At 33.8% G+C, this 22,897-nt stretch overlaps 1 protein-coding gene across 2 annotated transcripts in view; it reads right to left on the reverse strand.

The window, feature by feature from the left end:
• Positions 1-18,401: 18,401 nt before the first annotated feature.
• Positions 18,402-22,897, reverse strand: part of CNBD1 (cyclic nucleotide binding domain containing 1) — a 445,210-nt gene continuing 440,714 nt past the window's right edge. For both annotated transcript variants that reach the window (XM_087864416.1, XM_087864415.1), the window contains exon 14: positions 18,402-18,518. In XM_087864416.1, the coding sequence (XP_087720542.1) occupies positions 18,402-18,518 (117 nt within the window). The remainder of the gene's footprint in view (positions 18,519-22,897) is intronic.

Genomic DNA, 22,897 nt, shown 5'->3' on the forward strand with positions numbered 1-22,897 from the left:
TGTTTTAAGTTTAACAAAAAATATCGTTCCAAATTGTTATTTCTTTGTCTGGTAACTATTGTAAACTAGTTATGTAAGTTTAAAAACTTCTAATTTTCCAATAAATAATTTTAGTTTGCCTAAAACCTTTTTTATATTATAGAAGACCATTAAAACTAAAACTTAAGGTGTAAATTGAGATCATTTGACCAACTTCTCTAACTATAATTACTATCTCAAACTAGAAAGACATGATGTAAAAACTAAAAACCAACGAATAAACAAAGCTTTAGTGAATAAATATTAGTAATAAGATAAATCAGCCAAGATGTGTTCCAAAAAATATTAGTCCTCTGATACTGGTTAACGGGGAGTCATTGCATTACGTGATGTTAAACATAAGACCCCAGAGCCCTCGATTTTAAATATTTCAAAAATATGAAACTGGGATATTACATGCAATGTTTTTTCCCCAAAATTTGAGAATGAAATGGTTTTTTGATAGAGAAGGTGCTAGATAGATAGATAGATAGATAGAAGATAGATAGATAGATGATAGATGATAGATAGATAGATAGATAGATAGATAGATAGATAGATAGATAGATGATAGATAGATAGATAGAGATAGATGATAGATAGATGATAGATAGATAGATGATAGATAGATAGATGATAGATAGAGAGATGATAGATAGATAGATAGATAGATAGATAGATAGATAGATAGATAGATAGAAAGACAGATAGACAATCCCAGACTGGAAGATGAAAAAAGAATATGAACATTAACTGCTTGTGTTTAACCTGATGACTTGGAAATTCACTTGATGTCTATGGTTTCTACTTTCTCATCTGTAAATTGAAGGAATTGACAAGTAGTCAATAATATGCCTTCTACCTTTACTATTCTATGGCCACATTTACTAAGTGATCAATAAGAACTAATGTACATTAAGACCTGTTGCTTCCATGTACATTTCTATGATCTAGTCCTGTGAGGTCTCCAAAAGTGACTTTTGATCAGGCAGAAGGCACATGAATAGTTTTCTTTTTTTAATGTTATTTTCACTAGAAAATCAACATATAAGCATTGGGGGAAAAAAACCCATATTTGTGTGAAAAATTCAAATCATTTATCTCTTTATAGCCTCTGCTTTACAACTAACTTCTGTTAACAATTGTCTGTTTTTTCCATGCATTATTTGTCTACAGATATTTAAATTACCCTCTATGAATAAAGGGACCCATGCCTGAGATATTACTTAGCAACTTGCTTTTTTTCACACTTTGTTTCCAGTATACTAATTTTATCTTAATAGCTTCATTGTAATGGTTGCATGGTAGCCTATCCAATGACTGACTATAATTCAATCAGTACCCTGTTACAAATAATATTAAAAAAAAAATCTTTACGCCTAAATGTTTACCTACTTAGGATGGTCTATTAGCAGAGATCTTGACTTTGAAGGAAGTTGTAGGATTTTGTTATAAGCGACTGCATGTATAACTGAGATTCAGTTTAGAAATTAGTTTGAAATTTGAAGATATTAAAATGTTTTAACAGCTATTACCCAGTTTCTCTCAAAAACATTCTTACTATTTTGTAGTATTCCAAACAATTCCATAGCCCCAGATCATTGAAAAAAATTGTTGATTAATAATGTAATTATTTTAATATTTTCCAATCTGAAATACTTATTTTTATTTTTTAATTATAAAAAATTGAGAAACTTTTCACAGCTTAACAACTTCTGAACTTTGTTTCCATGAATTACATATTCAAAGTTTTGAATTTTTGCTAAAGGCTATTAATCTTTTCCTTATTATTTTGGAGAATTCTTTGCATAGTAAGTATATTACCTCTTTTTCAAAAGAGTTATAATTTTATGGTGACTTTATTTTACCTTAGTTTAAAGTGTGTAGTCAACAATGTGTAGTCAACTAACATTGTGTAGTCAAAGTTATCACTCCTACATTGACAGTTAATGACTAATAGAATATTATTATATTTACTGAAGTAATACATATACATTACATGGAAGGCCAAATATTACCAAAAGCTTAGAGCAAAATATAGCAATTTCTGTTCCATTCTTCCACACTCCCCTCAGTTGTTTTCCTGAAAGGCAGATTTCACTTTTTAGTGTATTAATGTATCTCTATAGTTCCAGCTCACATGATTATTCTGTTTACCTTTAATCATTATTTTTAGAAATTTTCTGTTGTCTTCCTATTGCTTATAGCTATACAAAAATTCTGATCCATACTTAAGATTGTAGCACACCATGATTACATTTATTTCTTGTTACCTGCTTTTGTTTTGTTTTCATTTTTTAAAAAAATTGAGGTGAAATTCATGTAACATAAAATTAATGACCATATGGAGAGCAATTCAGTGGTCTTAGTACATTCACAAGGTGTGCAACCACCACCGTTATCTAGTTCCAAAACATTTTCATCACCTCAAAAGAAAATCCTGTACCCATTAAGCAGTTAATCCCCATCCCGCCTTCCCGGAAGCCACAGGGAACTACAAATCTGCTTTCTGTCTCTATGGATTTATCTCTTCCAGATATTTCATATAAATAGAATCACACAATATGTGATGTTTTGTTTCTGAATTCTTAGCATAATGTTTTTGCAGTTCATCCATGTTGTGTCATATATCAGTACTTTATCCCTCCTGATAGATCAGTAATATTCCATTGTATGTAGGTAGCACATTCTGTTTATTCATTCAGCTTTGATAGACATTTGGGTTGTTTCCACCTATTAGCTATTGTGAATAGTGAGTCTATAAACATTCATGTACAAGTATTTGAGTTCCTATTTGTAATTCTTTTTAGTATATATCTAGGAATAGAATTGCTGGGTCATACGGTAATTCCATGCTTAACTTTTTGAGGAACTGCTAAACTTTTTTCACAGTAACTGCACCAGTAATATATGACAGTTCCAATTTCTCCACATTTTAACACTTAGTATCTTTCATTTTGTTCAAAATAGTCATTCCAGTAGGTGTGTGCTTTTATTAAAGTGAATAATTTTTTTTTGTTTTCCTTTGCTATTTTTCATTGTAACTTTTTTCCCTATTTCCAATTGTTTCTCAGAAATTTTTCCTCAAGGGAAATATCATCAGGCAATTTAACGGTTCCATTTTCTTTGAGTCATCTTCCTGGAAAACTCCATTCTTCTTCTACCCACTTCTGTTGCTCTCTAGGCCTGTTATAAATAAATTGTCACAAGATTTCCTTCACCATCATTCTAGAACAATTTCCTTTATCTTTTCCCTAAGTTGGAATTTCATTTTGTTTCGTTTTCCGGATCTTATGCTCTCCTTTGTCTTTATTTATCCCCCTGTTTTGGTGAACACAAACAGGTAATAGCTTCATTTTGTTACAAATATGACATCATGAAAAAAGCAAGGTGAAGATATTCCTTAGCATATCTGTTTTATGACAAATGTATCTAAACTGAGCAGGTTGTCCTCTGTGCTTGTTTCAAAGTTATCACGCTAGAATCTCCTTCAGTGATCATCCTAGAGATTCCTATTTTGTTTTTTCCCCTGATTGGACCTCCTAATTCCTTGAAATTCTTGGGAATATATGTCATTTAATTCTGGAACTTTCTCCTGAATAATTCGGTATGATATAAAGTCCCTCGATGTGTTTGGTATTCCCAGCCCAGTGACCATTTTTCCTACCCTCTCCTGGGAATACATATTTAGACTTCTGTGGTGGTAGAGGGAAAATCAACCAGAAAAGTGTGGATGGGGATCTAAGGATTTAAATTTTTAAATAGTTTTGAAGCACTCATCCTCATTTTAGAGCTCTCACTATATCCCTCAGGAATCATCTAGAGATGTCAGTCCCCAAACCTGTTTAGGTCACTTTTGAAGAAAAGATTCACTGTTACTTTCTCTTACACTTAATATTTCTCAGGTCTTTTAAGTCAGTTAAAGTTCCTTCATCTGCTTTCCAGCTTCTGATGTGAAAATTGCTTTATTCCTCTCTTGTTCTATTTGTGCAATACTGAAACATACTTTATGTCAGATAATAGTAGGACAACTCTCTATTTCTAATGTTTTTGCATACCCCAAATGCATTTCTCTGGCATTTTTCATACACTCCATCTTAATTTCCTCAAAACACATTTCATTCACTAAAGACTTCTGGGGACTTCCAGGAGGCTTCTTGCTTTTAGTTCTATATAAAATACTTTATTCCCAGTCCTTCTTGGCTTTCCTTGTCTAGTTATCTTATTTCTGAGATCAGCTGCTACTCAAATTCTACATATTGGAGGCGACCAGAAAATGATGTCTTCTCATCCAACATTCATCCCACCTCTTCATTTTCTCTTAAGGAGCATCAGCTTTCCTTAGATAAAAACTTATCTTCTACATTGAATTACATTTCATGGGAGGGCAGCCACACCCCCAGATCCAGAGGGTAAAACCTAATAGATTTGACAGGAGGATAAATCTGCTAAAGGAACTTGGCCTCTGAGGGCTGAGCTGACATGCTGAGACTGGCAGAAGGAGAGATCAAATGCTTCTCAGCCATTGAACTGCTGAACGTTGGAGCCTTTCTCCCTAAGGATTTATTGTTATGTGAGAAAATAATATCATTATGCTAAACACTTTAGTAGGAGTGCAGTTCAAAGTGTCCTAACAAGTAAAACACTTGATTGTATTTGTCTTTCCAAATTATTATATTATATTAACAGGTCATAATTTCGGTGGAGAATATTTTCACTCAGTTCAGGAATTTTAAAAAGGTGAGTCAAGAAGAAAAACTAGAGTTCATTCATGGAAACAAACTTTATAAATTGTTGAAATTTATGGCTTGCAGATTCTATACTGAGATGGCATATATGAATTTAGATGGGGGTTCTTACTCCTGAGTGCTCATGTCAAACTCAGGGTCGTTCTTTTTTGTGTTAAAGAGATTTAGCTTTACGTAGTTAATTGTTTATTGATTTTTCAATTAGCAAAACTGTACCACTTGTAGAAAACATTTGATTCAGGTGGAATGAATATAATTTTGAAGTTTATTGATTAAAAAAAGTCCAAAAGTGGTATTTGAAACATTATATATAACCATAATATCTTCTTGTAACTCTTTTAGTATGATAAACTTAATCAATTTCATTCAATAAGTATTTCTTGATCTCATCACTCTTCTAGGAGCTAGACATATACATATGAGCAAAACAGAATATATAAATAATATTTTGTCTTCTATCCTTAGGCATCCTAATTCTAAATCTTAAACTTGGATATTCCACCATCTGCTTGCTGTCTCCTCTCCTTCTAGCTCTTTTGATTTTTCCCATTTTCAGTATGTATACTCTGATACATTGGGATTTCAAGTCTATTCTTCATTTTACTTCGGGTTTATTAGTCATGGTCTTGCTTTCTTATTTGTCCTACTTGTACATTTTAGGTGAACCCTTATTTTTTCCCCTCTTTTTAAAATCCCCTTAATTCCCTCACAATTTTGCTGAATATGCTTTATAAATCCTGTAGCCTGAAACAATCAAATTTCCATTTGTCTGTTCCTATTCCTGAACTGTTGAACTAAAGAGAAAACTAACTACTGACTTCTAAACAGAAATGATGAGTCACTGCCTCTCAAATGCCCTTCTTTTCTTCCTTTACCTTTACATATCTTTCCGTATATCCTTTACTTTCATGTTTTCCTTTAACTTAAGAAACATCCTTCAAAGCAAGGCAAAGAAACGAGAAAAAAAAAAAAAAAACCCTAAATAAAAAACCTGTCCCTGGTCAGCTGATGCCAAATCTATGTATTTTCTGTCTAAACCAAGCCTCCTGAAAGTGTAGTCCAATTTTGTTTCTTTACTTCCTCCAGATGCTTTCACTGAAATCATAGCAATTCATCCTTTTCCTGTTATAGGAATTTTTAAAAATTTATCTTAAATTGCTTCTTGTAGCTGTTTTTCCAAATGGTGAGAAGCAGAGTTTGACTTTGAGTGATGACTGAACTTAATTTGAAAAATACATTGCTGAATTTTTTGTGTATGTAAAGGGCAAGACCATAATCTAGTCTGACAGATAGACCAGGAGGCATCAAGAAACCAAATAAAGATAAAGCGTTGTCTTTCTTGGGTGTGTCATTATTAAAGTGATAAATCTAGTATTTGGGCCTTAGGGGAAAGGAAATGTGAGAAAGAGATTCTGAACTGAGAGGGAGCAGGACTCAACAGGATGTCATAGATGAGAGCAAGTTTGAGAGACAGTAGGAAAACTTACTGGACTAGACGTTCAACAGATTTTAGGAGCAGCGATGTCTGAGATCTAATCATCATGAATTAGAATTCCCCTTCCCAAACTTCAGTAACATTCTACCACTCTGTCAATGTTTGGATTGGGGTAGTGAGGTTGTCTTCCCCTGCTGTCTTTTTACTATATCAGCATGGAAGAAGCTGCGGTGTTTCAGGGGAGAGTAGAAAATCTTGGAGTAGGTTTCTGAGCTGTGGTTAAAAACAACTGGAAGATGGTAAGCATTGGCTAAAAACTTCTGAGAATGTTGAGCAAGATCTTTACAGGTTTGGTCATTACCAATATGGAAGTTCAAATTGTTTTCTATTTGACTATTGAAAGAAGAAAAGTGTTGACCCAAAGCTTATAAAGCTGCTTTTTAAGATATCTAAATAAATTTTCAAATGTATCTTTGATATTATTTAATTTCTTTTCAGCAATTAGTTGACTATATGCTAAGACTTCCTCTTTGAATTAAACTAGCTAATACTGAGTTTTGATTACTGACAGTAAACAATCCTGGGAGAGAAACTGGTTTCTGGAATTAGAAAAATTCAAGGAGGAGGCTCAAGATTATGGAAATGATTAAGTCAAAATGAATGAAGAGTGAAAATCCTTATATCCTGTAAGAAATAAAATTGCATAGTGGTCATATTCTTGGGCTTTGGATTCAGTAAATCTGAGTCTTACTTTGCTTTAAGTATTGATATAGTAACAAACAATCCCAGGTTGTCTCAGTTTTAATGCTGAAAGAGTCCCATGTCCTAAGAAACTTCTCAGTCCTGGGTAAACCTGGATTGTTAGTCATCATAAACTCGGATAGACCAGTTTCTTTCTTTGTAAATTGGCATAGTTATTGTCCCCATGTCCCATGATGTAAGTCAAACTAAATTAGTTCATTTTATATATTTATATTACACAGCACAAAGTCTGGCAGTCAGACAATGTTAGTTGGCTTATTGTTATAAATATTTATTATTATTCTCTTGGACTGGAAAAATAGTATTTCATGACAGGCAGGTAAAGTAGTTGGTAAGATGGACATCTTTTTATATTTGGTATTCAATACTGACCAGCCACCAGAGTTGAAGTTCTATGAGAATTGGCCACTTTGTATGGCTGTTGATGGAATGCTACAAAATAAACACAAAGGACAGAGCAGGATGGGTAAGTATATACCTTTGTTGAGAGTTCATTTTATGTCTGTGGTTGGGGATCCATGACTATTGAAGATCAAAAAATCATGTTTGTTGAGTTGTGAAAGGTGCGTTTGCCGGTAAGAAATTGTGCTGTATTAGAAATTTAAGTCTGTCTGTCTTGGAAGAGTCAGGGCAATTGAAGCTGTCTTCTGTTCTCCATATTCTAGCTTGGCATCCCAAGTTTTTCTCCTCCTTCCTGATAATCAGGAGCAACCTTCTATGAAAAATAAGCTCTATTTATCATCTACGTATCTTATTATCCATTGCTCTAAAGTAAAGCAAGCCACTTTAAAACCAGAATATTAAAGAACAGATAGAATTTACAGGCCTGTTGCTTCAAGCCAGAAGAGAAACAAAATACAGATTTATGTATTAGGACAGGATTTCTGACTTTACATATTATGCAGTGAATTCCCTCAAATGCAAGTAATTCAATAGCCAAGTAACCACATTTCCAGAAATTTCCCATGTCTGTCAAAGGGGAACTTAGTATTCAGCTTCTAAGGCACTCTCACCACCTCTGTATCTGCTCCAATAGGAAAAGAATGAAGACAATCCAGTGTCTCAGTAGATCTATAACTGAAGGGCAATGGGCTGCTACACAGAAAGCAGAAAGTGGTAATTCTAAGGAAGTGCATAAACTCACTTTATTCATAAAGTACTCATGTACAGGCATATAAAAATTGTCTCAGATCCCTTGAGTTAGAATAATATGGTAGCCATTGCTGGGTTTATCTTAAATATTTGTTATGCACATGTCAGGAACCTACTCTGAGAAGATTTGAACAGCTGGGTTTCTGTCCAAAATAGCAAATCTCTCAAGTTTGACAGACTTTTAATACGTTGGCTCAGAGGTCCCAAAGTACACGTTTTGAAAGAGCAAGAAAGTGTCACACAGGAATCATCACTTTTGGCCTACCCTCTCTAATAATGTTGTATCATTTTTGCTTCATTCTTTTGATCAAAGCAGTTGCAAAACTCCCCCCCCCCATATTCAAGGAGAGGGAACACAGACATTACATATTGATGGGAGTGTCTCAATTTTATATTATAAAAAAAACCAAACACATAGGATGGTATCTACATTGATGGCCATTTAGGAAAATACAATCTGCCAAAGAAAACTTTCTCAGAATGATTTTCATACCAAGAGAATAAGAAATGGGATATGGATCTGGAGAATCCTTATGCTATTTGTGTTTTGGATTCTCATTGGTCCTGAGGCATAACTGCATCCTTACCACTCTCCCTCTGGATTTTTATAAACTTCTTGCCCAATGTGGTTCATGTAATTTATAGGGTTTTCACTAATTCAACTCCCTAAGCCCCATCTTGAATGTCCTGATTTTAAATATCTAGTGTCCTCTTAGACATCCATCTGCTTTTAGGAAACAGAAAATCGAACCTTTCCAGACTTAATTCACCATATTTCCCTTAAACCTACTCTTCTTCCTGCCTTCCTTGTCTTGGTGAAATTACCTTTTTCTATTAGGACTCTAGTAGTAGATGACATTAATTGATTTATGATCCTAATACCATTCCCAACTTCTAGAACATCATGCCTACCTCTTTCCCTATTTTAAATTTTTATAGCATTTGTCTTGGCCACATTTGGTTGACCTCAGGTGTATCTGATGTAAATTTGACTGTGTTTTTTCCAAGAATTTTAACTTGAGATAAAGAAAAGGAAAGAAAGAAGAAAGAAAGAGAGGAAGGAAAGAAGAAAGAAAAGAGTGACTTCTTTCGAGGTAATACATTTGAATGGATAATGATGATGTCATTAGCTGAACTACAAAACAGGATGAAGAGATAATTTTCAGAAGAAAATTGTAAACTTAGCTTTTAATACATTGAGCTTGACATACATGTGTAATAACTGTGTGGAAATATTCAATAGGAACTTGTTAAAGTCAATTGGAAAAGGGAAGGGACAAAATAAACAAAAAAATGTAAAACAAATGTAAGAGCGATAGGGAATTCAAGTGTTAAGAATTAGAATGCTGTCTATTTGAGTGATATCATTTTTAGTAACACAATTTCCTTTTTACATTGTTTTCCAAGTGCAGATTCCAACCATTTCAATGTTGCGCTCCGATAAACCCATAGATGGACATATTAAGGACAGTTAAAATACACAATTCATAAAGATAAATAGACAAACAGCTTTCTGTTTGGTTAAAAACTACTTTTTATTATGACTAGGGTCTAGTCATCCTGAGAGCATTTCACTCTGCCTAATAGGAGACCCGTATTTGTTCAATACAGAGCTGCTTCTGTTTACTGTTCAGTAAAATAGCCTGCATAAGCTGCTTTCCATGTAATTCATCTTAAGCAGCAATTTTATCCTCAGCCCTAAACTAGAATCTTTAGAGGCCCCCAACTAGGTCACTTAATTCCTGAAAACATTGCCCTCTTGGTGCTGAGGAGAAGGTAGGTAAGGAGACAGAAGCTCTTGCTTTCACTACACCAAGCCAGGAATGTTGAGGCTAGAAGGCCATGTCAGGGATAAAAACAGACATGGAAAATAAGAAAACATGAAAGGAACATATAACTGAAAAAATAAAGGGAAGATTTAAGAAACTGAAATTGAATTTAAGAGGCAGATATTTAGATTAGCAGTTCTGAAGTCCAGCTTATTTGAATTTTGCTCTAAGATGGACAGAGAGATCTTCTGAGCTTTATTTGCTTCCAGTAATCTACTTAAACTTCAAAGTACAACTTTAAGGCCCCCAAATTTTGATTGCCTACCTCAATATGTTGCTGAAAATTGAGTATCAATATACTTCCTGCCTAGGTTAAAGATTTGATAATGTACTTCAAAGGTTCTCTCTCCATGAAGGCATTTCAATCTCTTTTAAATTCAAAAGAGCATTACTACTTCATCTGTGTAAATATTTCATAATCAGAAAATTCACATATCACAAATAGTTACAATATAAACACAAAACCATAGCATAGACACAAATTAGGGTTTTTTTTCCACAATCATATTTTGGAGGAAATAATGAAGTTTTACTTACCTCATTTCTAAATCTACTTTGTTTTTCTTATGTCAATGAATGGACAGTCTCCTGTCACAGAGTGTACAAAAATAGCCTATTTGTAAAGATTTCCAGGAAGGACAAGATTCTTAAACTGAAAAATTCAATGAATATAGGACAACTGCCATGAAAGAATTTCATGGGATTTAGAAACAGAGAGAACAAGTACTTAATCATGAAAAGCTCTAAAAAAAAAAGTGTTAAATAAACACCAAAAAAAAAAAAGAGAAGATTGATTACATATTGATAAAATTGGAAAAAAATGACAAAATTATTTTTATTATTATTGACCCTTTGTGAAAGAAAAAATAATTAATTAAAGCTCTGCCAAAGGAAAATGTAATCTCCTGATCTCTGAGTAAGAGATCATAAAATTATGATTAATGTGGTCGGGACACTAAAGTTACACCAAAAGGGAGGGAATATATAAAAAATAACAAAATTCAATTAGGTTTTGCTTAAAATCACCATAATGAACATGGTTGAACAACATTACTGTGTGGCGTTATTCTACCAAAAAAAAAATTGACTAGTAAAAATTTCAATTTTGGCTATTCCATTTTAAAAAAAATTGACAAAAAACTTAGAAAGAAACAGTGACAAGTAACAAAATGATCAAAAAGATAATAAGAGGTCCGAAGCAGAAACATGAAAAGACTTGTTTTTTTAGTCTGAAGGGAAAAAAAATGAATAGTCTTTTAATAGAAATTAGGGCCAATTTTGATTGTACATAAGTTTTTTTTTTTTTTCCCCTCCTTTTTTAACCAGTTATCATTCAAATGAGGTACTGTGGTGGGTTTTCGAGTTTTTCTGATTGGAGATTTTCAGAAAGAAGCTAGAAAAATGTTTTCACAAAGTATTTCAGACATTTACTTGCCTAAAGGCAGACAGCTTGAACAGTAGGTTTTTCAAGGCCCTTACAGATCTATTATCTTATAATTCTATGATTTCATGGTAATTCAAATCCCTTCATGCTGTCAATATTCTCCATTTATGTGAACAGACATCAACTCCTGTATCTTATTTCATTTATAAGAAAAGAGCTTGAAAAGCACCTTCAGATAGCAATTTGTACATGATCTCTTTTCATAGTTTTATAAGCATGAAAGATTTAAAAGAACTGTACCCAAGGCTGCATTATGTATAAAGGGAAGGTATGAAGAAGCACACCATAAAAAAAATTAATACAGAAGAACAGTAGCATGCTACTAAAATTGTTATGGTATTTTCAGTTCAAACACATGTCCATACTTTGAGGATAGTGGCGGAGGATCATGAACGTCTTCCAACAACCACTAAGAAAATTTCTTTTCTACAGTAATGAATGAGATTGCACGATATAGCCAGACACTTTGCCTTATTTTCATTTAGGAGCATGCTGAAAAGTTAACAAAGTAAATATCTACTCGTTGGTTTATCATGTCTTGGACTTTTCCTTATACTTCTCATCAAAAACAAATTGACAAACAAACACAAAAGAACATTTATTAACATTTACTCAAACACTAATCTCCATGTGTACCCATTTCCTTATCTGTGAGGTAAAGAATAATGATGGAAACTACTTGATATGGTTGAGAAAATTGGGTGAGCTAATCTATTTGAAGGCTCATAATAAGTTCTTGTTTATGTTAACTATTATTATTACAGTAAAGACTGCCATAACTCATCACCATCTAATAAATCCACCAAATGAACATATGCCCTCTACTTCCTACATAAAAACACAATGTTTAATATGCAAACCAAAATACATGTGACTGGAAGTTTCCCTTACATTCATTTGATTACTGAAAAATCTTGAAAGCCTTTATGCATATCGTGCAAGTTGCAGTTATGTAATGTACTTAGTAAAGAGAAAGATGAGCTCCTAAAGTAATGCCACTGTATTAATCATGTATTAACATGGTTAATACATGTATTAACCAAGAGAAAACATAAGATTAAACCAAGAGAAAACATTTATATTAAAAAGAAATGGAAATAGAGATGTAATCTGCTTTTAGATCATATTGAAAATTTCTTTTAACCTCTTGCTGTACTTGGTGGGGGTGAGGGTGGAAAGCCTAAAGTTGTAGAGGTTGCTTTTGGCTATAGTTATGCCAGAAAGAGGATACAGAATTCCAATTTCCCTATCATGGGACTCATATGATAAATCAAAATCTGATTAATTCATTACATGTTTTGAGATTGTAGTGTTTAATACATAAGTGATGAATCACTGAATTCTACTCCCAGAACCAATATTACACTGTATGTTATCTGACTAGAATTTAAATAACAATTTGAGGGGAACCTGGGTGGCTCACTTGGCTAAGCATCCAACTCTTGATTTCGATTCAGGTCATGATCGCAGGGTTGTGATATCAAGCCCCACATTGGGCTCCGTGCTGGGTGTAGAGCCTGCTTAAGATTCTCTCCCTCTTCCTCTGCCTGTAGCCTGCCTCTCTCTCCCTCTATAAATAAATAAATAAATAAATAAATAAATAAATAAATAAATAAATTTGGAAAAAAAGAAAAAAAAGATTGCAGTGTTTAACATATATATACACAAATGTGTCTATGAATGATATCTATATATAATTTTACATAATTCTTCAATATAACTATCTTTTCCCATTAACTACTCATTCCAATTCTATTGGAAATGACTGTGTTATTATTTATTTGTTAAGTCAAAGTAGAGAGCCTCTGAATGTCTCATATTATTCTTTTACCTGTATTCATGTGTTTGAATATTTCATAACATAAAAAAGTTAGTGGGAGTTTGGGGACTGGAGACAGTGTCAAAGAAGAGAGTTTGTGAACAGTGAAGTTAGCTGAGAGTTAATAATTGGCAATGAGGGATATTATGGCTGCAGTTGGGAAGATCTGGAATATTACAAGTTTGTATATTGATGTGGATTATCTAATATGGAGGAAGATGTTGATAACGAAGAAGAGAGAGAATCACCAAGGGAAGGAAGTATTTGACTAAGTTACAGGAGTGGGTTGCAGAACAAATGTGGTTGTATTTTTGTATTTGACTTTGATAGAAGAGTTTAACAAGACATGTAAGGGAAAAAAAAATCCCCAGAAACCCATCTATCTATCATATCTGTGTATACATCTATCTATGTATCTATGTATACATACACACACAATACACACAAGTCATTTATATATCATGTACTTCTGTTTCTGTATCTAACTCCATCTTTACCTCTAATTCTAATTCCCCAGAAGTAATTAAAATCTGCAACTGGAACAAGTTTGAGCTGAAAGATTCAGAATATATATAGCTTCCACAGTGCCACAGTGTGGAGTGTCCTTTATCTACCTTTATGTGGGTGGATAGTTAGAAGACAGAGATAAGATTTAATGCTTCCATCATTAGAAGAGGTAAGGACCCAAAAACTAATTAGACTTCTCCATCACAGTCTGTTAAATGTTAAAATCTGTGAAAGCAATTGGGTAGAAACAATAGATTCCTCTTGTTCTTCTCTCCCTATTATTGTCCCAAGTACTTTCATTTTTTTTCTCTTGAATATCTCTGAATCTGTACCTTGTTATCCAATCTTCTGGGTTTTTCACACTGATGTGGGTGTTATCTAGTTATATCCATTGCTTAGTTCAAGCAATTTATATGCATTGCTTTGTTCAAGCACTCATCATATCTCACTTAGATTATACCTATTGTTTTCTTACTATGTTCTTGCTTCTAATTTCTCCACTGGTGTGATCTTCCTAAAATATAAATATTATGGGATCATTTTCCTACATTAAAACTATTTCATGACCTGTAGGCCCCACAGGACAAAAAAACCAAGCCCTCAGTATGGAATATATGTTTAGTTATGATGTAGATTTTACTAAGGACCGGAAACATAATTTGTAAGCCCAATGAAAAATGAAAATGTGGGGCCTCTTGCTCATAAATTACTAAGAAATCCAAGATGGTGATGAAAGCATTAAACCTGGCAGAGGGTTTTCAAAGCACAAGGCCCTTTGCAACTGCATTGGCCACACACACATGAAGCTGGTCTTGATCTCACTTACCACATCATTTTCTGACATTTTATCACACCTGCCATCAGGTTTAGGAATGCCTAATTATAAATCCTGAAATACATCTTGTGCTCTGCCCTTTCAGGGTACTGCAATGCCATTCATCCTTTGTCTGGAAAGTCTTTATGCTTAGATTTGTTCGGAAAAAAAAAAATGTTTATTTTCTTTTAAGAACTCAACTCTTGTCTCTTACTATATGAAACTTCCCCTGAAAAATTTATTAGTTTGATCACTATTTTCTAGATGACACCAACATACTTAGCATATATTTATGTTTGCATTTATCACATAATTACAGATTTTACTAATGTATTTTTCTCTAAGGCTGGATTAGCCCCAAGAGGAGGGTCCATATTTTAATTATATTTTAATCTTCCATGCTTGGTTCAATGCCTGATAGGTATTAAACACATCATAAATGTTTTTTGAATGACTTATGTATTATAATAATTCTAAATATTTTGAAGTTGTGAGCCACTAATATTTTGTTTGCACTGCTTATGAAAGTTTGGTGATGTAATTTCCTATAAGTAGGTCAAATTTATAGTTTGCTTAGGTTGCAAATTTTGTGTTTTATTTTTTTTATTTGAGCATATTTGACACATAATGTTACATTAGTTTCAGGTGTACAATATAGTGATTCAACTTCTCTATATATTATGCTATGCTCATCACAAGTGTAGTTACCATATATCACCATACAATACTATTATAATATCATTAACTGTATTCCCTATGCTGTGCCTTTTGGGTTGCAAATTTTGGAACCATTTGAAACTATTTTGTATTTGAAAATACTTGGAGTCACTGAAATGGTGTTTTAAAATGTTCTATTAGATAACTCAGGCATAGAGTGAAACTCACTTCTAAAATCCACACTGAATCTATCAATTTCTCTCCTCTATCTAGGGGTGAGGAACCAACTGAGGTTTTTATATTTCTGATGTTTTAAACAGACTGCACCATCATTTCTGCTTAAATTAGAAGTTTTCAGATACTGTATGAATAAATTATTACCAGGAATCATAAATCAAATATTATCAGAGAAAATAAGTTTGAACATTAAAGGCTTAAGCAACGAGACAAGTCACATGATTATTTGTAGGCTCTACTATAGAAGTTGTTATAGGAACTAGAAGGACCAATGGCATTTAAGAAAATATATCAAAATGGTGATGATACACCTGGGGAAGATGGCAGAGTAGGAGGATCCTAAACTCACCTCTTCCCATGGATATAACTAAGTAACACCCACATCAGTGTGAATAACCCAGAGAACAATGAGAAGATTGGAAACAGACTCTCCACAGCAAAACATAGAGAAGAGACCACTGAAAATGGTAGGAAGGGTTGAGACTTGATCAGGAACCAAGCTGACCCTTGAGACTGTCCATGGGAGGGAGGAACACCACAGGCATGGGAAAGGGAGAGGAGCAGACCCCACACTGGGCATCCTAGGCACAGGACCTGCACAAGATGAATCCTCATAACATCTGTCTTTGAAAACCAGAGAGGCTTCACTTTGTCAGACAATAAGTGGGGCTCAACACCTGGGATGTTAAAAGTCAGCAACTCAACTCTGGGAAAGCTGGAGGGCAAAAGGAAATTGATGCCCTGCCCTTAAAGAGACAGCATAACAAACAGCTCAGCTGAGATACAGCATATAAGCAGCAGTTTGAAAAATGTCTGGGGTATACAGGAAGGGGATTTATTTACTAATCTCAGAAAATGTGCTGGAGGGGCAGGGATCTTTTGGAGACTTCTTCAAAAACAAAAGGCTGGTGGACATCATTTCCCTCCCCTGTCCCCCAGCCAGATACATGGACACCTGTGGGAACAAGTACAGTGGGAACACTCTACCTAAATTACTAACAACCTACCAGGCCTCTGAGTTCTCCTGCAGACCCACTCCTCCAACCTGCCTTTGGCAGGAATCAATCCAAAGCAGTGTCACAAGAATGGCATTGTGCAAGCAGTCCCAAAAGGGCCAGCATCACTCTAAAGTGACTTCTGCCCCAGGAAGTGGGTAAGATAACCACACACACCAATCCAACTATAGTTCCAACAGTGGGCCGGGGGCAGACAAATGGTCTGATTATAAGCCCAATCCATCAATGAAAGCCTCTCAGGGGACAACACAGACCAAGTGCCCTGCAACCACAGCTCTAGCAAATACCTCATCTGACCCAACTGAAGCCAAAAGCAGCCCCATACTGGTCCATTAATAGCATAGGGACCAAACCTTGCCCAGAACAGGCAAAGAAAGTTTGGACTGAAGGCAAACATGGCTCTGACACAACAGTAGGGTAGCATGCAACACACAGGGGAGACATCACTGAAGTGCCAGGTTCTGGTGAATAAGGGACATTGCACTGCAGGACACTATAAGACCTCTTCTTCATATGGCCACTACTTTTAAGGTTAGGAGACATAGCTGACTTTCTTAACACAGAGAAACAGATAAATAGAATTAGACAAAATGAGGAGATAGAGGAATATGTCCCAAATGAGATAACAGGACAAAATCACAGCAAGAGAGCTAAATAAAGTGGAGCTAAGTATGTCTAATAGAGAATTTAAAAGAAATGGTCATAAAGATACTCGCTAGACTTGAGAAAAGAGTGGAGGACCTCAGTGAGGCCCTCAACAAAGAGATAGAAAACATAAAAAAGAACCAGAGATGAAAAACTCAATAACTAAAATTAAAAATACACTAGATGTAATAAATAGTAGACAAGAGGAAGCAGAGGAATGAATCAGTGATCTGGAAGGCAGAGTAAAGGAAAGCAATCAAAATACTAACAGCATTTTTCATGGAATTAGAACAAATAATCCAAAAATTTGTATGGAATCACAAAAGACCCTGAATAGCCAAAGTCATCTTGAAAAAGAATAAAACTGGACGTATCATAATCTCAGATTTCTAGATATACTAAAAACCTGTAGTAATCAAAACAGTGTGGTACGGGCACAAAAATAGACACGTATATCAATAGAACAGAAGAGAGAACCCAGAAATAAACTCAGGATTCTGTGGACTATTATCTTTGACAAAGAAGGCAAGAATATCCAATAGGAAAAAGACAGTGTCTTCAACAAATGGTGTTGGGAAAACTGGATAGCTACATGCATGCCACAGAGATCCTAGAGAGCTCCCCAGCTGCTTCCACCGCATGGGGACAGAGGGAAAAAATAAGGGCTATAGACAGAAAAAAGATCCTCATCAGAACATGAGCATACTGGCAACTTGATCTTGGACTTCCCAGCTTCCCGAACTGTGAGAAATAAATTTCTCTTGTTTATAAGCCATCCAATCTATAGCATTTTGTTATAGAAGCCTAAATGGACTGAGCCATCTTATGTATTATAGAATGCATAGAAAATTGGCTGTACTTTGCAAACAAGTTTAAAATGGTAATAAAACTGTTGTTTCATAGGTTTTGAAAAGCAAAAATAAGTTTCCTACTTTTGTTTCATGTTTACACCTAATTTAATAAGTCAAGGCACGGTATTTAATTTAAGTATGCTAACTTGGATTTAGATGCCAGAAATATTATTTAAAAATTTTTGGTCCTCTAAAAATTGTTACAGAAGGTATTTTATCTCCTTTTATGATATAAGACCCTAATAAAGAGAAATCCAGCAAAAAAAAAAAAAAAAGGAAATTCAGTTGTTCAATATAAATGTATTAGTAGGCATTAATTTATATAAATAAATTAGTAAGAAGCTGGTCTGCAGGAAGAAATAGGATTATAAGGTAATTGAATAGACCATTATAGAGATTTCAAGTGAATAACACAAAAAAATTAATAATCCATGCTGAAATCCCCAGTTTCTTAGGAGTTGGTATCTTTAATAAATGACTAGAGTATCCTTGAGATTCCTAGGAATGCTGGTCCAGCAATGGTCCCATTTTCCAAAGCCTGGAATAATTCCATTATAATACAAGGAGTTTTTCATTGTTTTATCCTAGAAAGAAAAGATTATAAAAAGTAATTAATCTTATCATCCCTAAACTTTGAAACTCATAATAGAATGCATAGCATGAATCCCAGAGAAAAACAACAAAAAGAACCTCTTTTAAAACTTTAAAAGTAGAATTTTCACCTAAGCAAAATCTAGAAAAATATAATTTATACATAATTTTCTATTAAATAAAACAACATTCATATTTAGAAGTTATTTCTCAATGGAGCTAATTTTTTAAAGTTTAAAAGAAGGATTTGAGGAGAAATTAGAATTATGTATTTATAAAGCATGTTTTATAAAGCATGTTTTTTTTATTTTCTGAGATCCTTAAACTCTTTGTATATGACATTTAAAAGTTTATCTTCCCGTTACTGCTATAAGGCAGATAGCAAGGAATAATTTGCCTATTATTATCATTTGTCAAGATAATAAACTCTTATAATAACTGGAATAGCTTGTATTATCATGTAAATATTTGATGCCTCTCTTTAGAACCTCCTCCTGTGAGTAACTCTCTGTGGTATTCCTCCTTAGAAAAGGCTTAGACTTCTCTGCCCCACTGATGCCAGAGGTGGCCGTATAATTTGCTTTGGTCAATACAGTGACAGAAGCCATGAGGTGTGCCATTTCCAAGAAGCTTCAGGAGCCACTGAGTGTTTCCTACACAGTTCCTTTTTTTCTCCACGTGAGAGCAACCAGCTGAGTCCCAGCAAAATGCAGATATGCAGTCAACCCATGCTGGGCAAGTGGGTGAGAAATGAAACCTTTGTTGCTAAAAGTCACTGAGGGCTTAGGGGTCATTTGTATCATGCCAAAATTTAGCCTAATCTGGAGCATGGCATTAATATTTTAAAAACATCTCATTCTACATTTGGTTTTGTTCATATTGATTTTACTTATGAAAACAGAAATGAAATAAAAGCCATAGGGAGGAAGTGATATTTATAAATAAGTAAAGGGAATGAGTTTGTGTTACCTATTATGTCTCGTTTAACTCTCAAAGATTCCTGAAAGATAGGGAGTATTTTGTTGATTTTTAGATGAGGGCACCAAGGTACTTTTTATTTATTTATTTATTTATTTATTTATTTATTTATTTATTTATAAAGATTTTATTTATTAATTTGACATAGAGAGACAGCCAGCGAGAGAGGGAACACAAGCAGGCGGAGTGGGAGAGGAAGAAGCAGGCTCCCAGCGCAGGAGCCTGATGTAGGGCTTGATCCCAGCGTTCTGGGATCACGCCCTGAGCTGAAGGCAGACGCTTAACGACTGCGCCCCCCAGGCGCCCCCCCAAGGCACTTTTTAATAAAAGAATTCTAGTTGACTTCCAGGGATGATGTGAATGATTACATAACATGTTACTTAAATATATCTAATGATAAAATTAGATTTAATTGTTGGAACATAAATATTTTGTAACTACTAAAAGAAATGTCCATAAAACCACTATGTAATCAATAATTTTCAAGTTGACATTAATTTAATTTAAAAGACCATATAGTTAAGCTGAAACTATATCAGGCTTCAGAAATTAAATATGGTATCTATTACTAAAGCATAACTTTTTATTTGTTTTTAGTTCATATGCTTATACTGTTGTGTGCAGCATATTTAATTCTTATACCACATTTCTTATTGTGGAGGAGTAAAAAAATTTTTTTCTCCACTTAACATCCTACGATTATTTTCCATTCAATTGGTACAAAGAAAAAAATTACATATTAAAGTCATTAATTTTATTTTTCATAAAACTTGGATAATTTTTTAAATAAGACAATACTAATTAGAAACAGAATGAATCTCAGGGTAGTAAACAGATAATTAAAAGTATAATCCAAACTGTTCAAGATATATTTATATTAATCTATGATTTATAATTTATATTATTTTTTCTATTGACTTTGAAAGTAATAAGCAGCACTAATATATAGATTTATAACAAAAATAGGAAATATATATCATCATATGAATTGTTTCATTGAGATCTGAACATATGGAACGTAAGAAACCAGTGTTCCATAGGTTAAGAAATTCCAGATTAAAGATTGGAGATGTGAAATAACCTGTGAGTCCTATAGCTCAAAAGTGGTAAAGCCCAGATTTGAATCCAATTCACTCTTCTTTTTTGTTACTACAAAAATAAAGTACTAAATATAGCATTATCTCATTTAAGTAAATAGTTAATAAAAACCTCACAAACTTCTAATCTGATAATAATGACTGAAAAGTGAAAAGGAAGAAAAGCATTGACTAAAAGGATAGCAGAATGTCAGACAAATATATAAATACAGAGAATATAAATCATTCTTTGTTGCTAGGAGCAGATACCAACAGATATAATATTTTGAAGGAAATCAGTTCAAACTGTTTTATGTTTGCTTATTTTTTATTTATGTTGCTATATTTTCTTTTTTTTTAAGATTTTATTTATTTATTTATTTGAGAGAGTGCAAGAGGGGGCAAGGGCAGATGGAGAGGGAGAGAGAGAATCCCAAGCTGACTCCATGCTGATCATGGATCCTAACTCAGGGCTTGATCTCACGACCCTGAAATCACGACCTGAGCCAAAATCAAGAGTAGGACACTTAACCAACTGAGCCACTCAGGTGCCCCTATATTTCTATATTTTCAAAATGATTAGAGATAACTTACAATAAAAAGAGAAATAAAAACAAGGAAGACCAATAAAGCCAGGTAAAAAAACAAATCATAGGACAGAAGGAAAATAATACCAAAATAAGAACACTAGTTTAATAGAAATTTACTGCACTTTAGCATCAAACATAATTATGACTTTGCAGGCAGCTAACTTAAGATGTTTTTTTCATAAATTTTGTGACTTCTATTTCCAAATAAGATAAATAGATTTTTCAAAGTATTATTAGACATCAAGGATGATAAGATAGAGCATAAGTTTAATAACTTTTTTTCAAGAAAAAGTAAACTCATTCAATAAAAATTTACCCTACCATACAGTTAAAAATAGTAGCAATCCTTTTATTTTTTAAATTAGATTTAATCTGCAAATCCAAAAAATTAACTCTCTGGACTTATGAGAAATTGGATTTTGTCACTCTCAGATATCACTTCTATTTTATTCAGAATAGTGTAAATGTTGTGGGTCTAATATATTGAAGCCTTTGAGGAAGAACATCTGATCTCTCTGCATGGTCACTAATGTCATGCTGTGCTTTAAACCCACTTATCCCTTAACCTTGGGCGATTCTGACACTTATGAGACAACACCGTGGTCTACCCTCTCCAGGTGCACCACACAGTTATTGTCTCTGAAGTGTGCCACCTCACTAGGTAATGTGAGAGAGCTGGCACAGGTCCTCTTTCTTGTGGAACATATAAAATTCCAATTTCTTTGGAAATTTTTCAAGAAGCTCTTCAAATAACCCTCTGTTCTCTCAGTGCCCACCAGCCGCATGGAAACTACTCTCTGTGTCTTCTCTTTTTCTGGATTGATCATTATTATTTTTCCATTAAAGCCCCATTATAAACACAATGGAGCTGGAAGCTGGAAAACTGGATCCTAGCAACATTAATTTTGTTCTTTTTATTCTTACTAATTTACTTTCTTAGATATACATTATTTAAAAGGTGAAGTCTTAGGAATACTCAAAGTGGGTTTTGTTGATTTATTGTTGCTGCTATGTTAGACATGGTAACATAGGGTGTTACTACTTATTCAGTTAAGGCCATTAAGTTTTAATTGTCAAGACAGAGAGGAGGGGAATTAAGAAAAAATTTTCTTTCTTGAAAATTAGGGGATTAGAATATGGTCTAAAATGTTTTCATCTGTTTTATGCCTTTATCATTTTTCTTTTCTCAGTGTGGCAAAATGTACATAATATTTACCATTTTAACCTTCTGTTTACCCTCTAGCCCCATGTAACCACTATCCTACCTTCTGCCTCTATGAATGTAAGACAAAACACAATTATTCAAGACACCTCAAATAGGTGGACTTAGACAATATTGATGTCCTTTTGTGTCTAGCTTATTTCAATTACCAGAATGTCTTCAAGCTTCATCTATGTTGTAGCATGTATCAGAACCCAATTTTCTCTTACTGTATTTTTCTTTATCTGGATAACATGACCATGTTTGGCAACAAAGCCGAGAAAGGACTTGGAAATAATGAGTTTAGTGGACAGCGAATTAAAAAGAGAAATTTTGGGGAGCTAAAAGAGAAAATGCAGAAGCTGATATTACAGTGCTTGTATTTTTTCCATTGCACTAGAAAATTAATTTGAACACATTTCAGCACTTCTCCATTTGTGATTCACATTGAACATAGAGCTTTTTAAATTTATTGCTTGGTTTAAAATGGACAAAAACTATAATAGCCTCCCTATCCATCCTCGTCT

This window comes from Ursus americanus, chromosome 9 (assembly GCF_024610735.1).
Source record: "Ursus americanus isolate L20-20 chromosome 9, mUrsAme1.1.p, whole genome shotgun sequence".
In the NCBI taxonomy this organism is placed as follows: Eukaryota; Metazoa; Chordata; class Mammalia; order Carnivora; family Ursidae; genus Ursus; species Ursus americanus.